Genomic DNA, 2,158 nt, shown 5'->3' with positions numbered 1-2,158 from the left:
GAGAGAAAGGGAGCACTTTCTCTAGAACCGAAGGCACACAGACAAGAGGCAGCCAGAAAGGCAACTTCAAGTTATGGACTTACTGGGGGCCCTTGATTTTTAAAGCAGTCAGTCCCATGGTCCCCAAATATGCTAGTTGGATTACTTTTCAGGATTTTGTGTTTTCAAAGGATGCTTACAAATGGCTTGGACAGGACAAGGTTGTGTGGGAGGTAGCAGAAAGAGGAGGTGGTGACCGTGGAGCCACCAAATGTCCTCTCCCAGGACAAAGTAGGCCTTCCTGCTCTGCCATTGCCCCTACTCTACCCTTTTAATGTTCAAGACCAGCACGGTGTCAGGACGCTGAAGGCTGGCAAGGTGGTCCTGGGGAACTTTCATCTCTACCCCATCTGGGATAGGAAGAACATGGAGAAGGCTAGGAGAGAATGACAGAGGGGACAGGGCAGGGAGGAGCATAGTGGGGAGGGGGCCCTAAAGAGTGCTCTGAGTGGGTGGATTTGTGATTAGCATTGACCCAAAGAGGAGGGAGGTGAGGGAGGTGAGGGAGGTGAGGGAGAGGCCCGCAGAGGGGGGGGAGGGGGATGGGGCCAGGACCGGACCGACCCAGTGGAGATGGGGAAGGGATTGAGGCTGGGTCTGGAAGGACTGACCCAAAGGGAAGAGACCAAGGAAGGGGCGACATGTAGGTGGCAGGGGACTGTGAGCATGGTAAGGGGATTGGGGAAGCGATTCAGGGAGGAGGCGCTGGCCGGCGGGGGAAGATCCAAGCCCTCTCCCCAGGCTTGGGGGGGGGGGCAGGGGAGGGGGGGCCGCCTCCATATAAGGCGGGTCGGCGGCCCCTGCTCTCTCCGAGCTGCACGGGCAGGGGCGGCCGCATCCCGATGACCGGGCGCAGCGACATGGAGCCGCCCGCCGCTTTCTCGGGCTTCCCCGCCCTGCCCTCGGTCGCGCCGTCGGGGCCGCCGCCGTCGCCGCTCGCCGGGGCCGAGCCCGGGCCGGAGCCCGAGGAAGCGGCCGCGGGCCGCGGGGAGCCGGAGCCCGCCCCCGCGCCGGGTCCGGGACGGCGGCGGCGGCGGCCCCTGCAGCGCGGGAAGCCGCCCTACTCGTACATCGCGCTCATCGCCATGGCGCTGGCGCACGCCCCGGGCCGCCGCCTCACGCTGGCCGCCATCTACCGCTTTATCACCGAGCGCTTCGCCTTCTACCGCGACAGCCCGCGCAAGTGGCAGAACAGCATCCGCCACAACCTGACGCTCAACGACTGCTTCGTCAAAGTGCCGCGCGAGCCGGGCAACCCGGGCAAGGGCAACTACTGGACGCTCGACCCCGCGGCCGCCGACATGTTCGACAACGGCAGCTTCCTGCGGCGCCGCAAGCGCTTCAAGCGCGCCGAGCTGCCCGCGCTGCCTGCCGCCGGCCCGCCGCCCTTCCCCTACGCGCCCTACGCGCCCGCGCCCGGCCCCGCGCTGCTCGCCCCGCCGCCCCCCGCCGCCGCGCCCGGGCCTTCGCCGCCCGCGCGCCTCTTCAGCGTCGACAGCCTGGTGAGCCTGCCGCCCGAGCTGGCGGGGCTGGGCGCCCCCGAGCCGCCCTGCTGCCCCGCGCCGGACGCCGCCGCCGCCGCCTTCCCGCCCTGCCCGGCCGCCGCCTCCCCGCCGCTCTACTCGCCCGGCCCCGAGCGCCTGGGGCTGCCCGCGCCGCGCCCCGGCCCCGGCCCGCTCCCCGCCGAGCCCCTGCTGGCGCTGGCCGGGCCCGCCGCCGCGCTCGGCCCGCTCGGCCCCGGGGAGGCCTACCTGCGGCCGCCGGGCTACGCGCCCGGGCTCGAGCGCTACCTGTGAGCGCTACCGCGCGCCCCGTCTCTGCCCGTCTCTGAGCGCGCCTCGCGGAGCCAGCGCACCTGTGACACCTGGCTGCCGCCATGCCTGGCACCCTTCCGCCGTCTCTTCCCCCGGACCCACCCACCTGCCCCCCCAACTGTGAGCCCTCCTCGGGGCGCTCCCCCCAGGGGCGCCGTATCGGGTCCCAAGTCCCGGAGCCGGACCGCCGCGGGCGAGCTTCCTCCCCAGCTTCTGGTGAGCCCCGAGCCTTCGGAAGCCAGACCTTCGCTCTCGCGCGGCCTCCTCGACTGGCTCCAAACTTCTTCCGCCTTCCCTCGTGTTTT

General features: G+C 70.0%; 1 protein-coding gene across 1 annotated transcript; it reads left to right on the top strand.

The window, feature by feature from the left end:
* Positions 1-881: 881 nt before the first annotated feature.
* Positions 882-1,835, top strand: FOXE3 (forkhead box E3; the record flags this gene model as incomplete). The annotated part of the gene is made up of 1 exon (XM_080801917.1): positions 882-1,835. One exon carries the CDS (start codon positions 882-884, stop codon positions 1,833-1,835), a length of 954 nt encoding a protein of 317 aa, XP_080658043.1.
* Positions 1,836-2,158: the final 323 nt, after the last annotated feature.

This window comes from Martes martes (assembly GCF_963455335.1).
Source record: "Martes martes genome assembly, chromosome: 4".
NCBI classification, from domain to species: Eukaryota; Metazoa; Chordata; class Mammalia; order Carnivora; family Mustelidae; genus Martes; species Martes martes.
The sequence above is the reverse complement of the archived record's forward strand: the minus strand, read 5'-3'. Positions and strand labels throughout refer to the sequence as shown.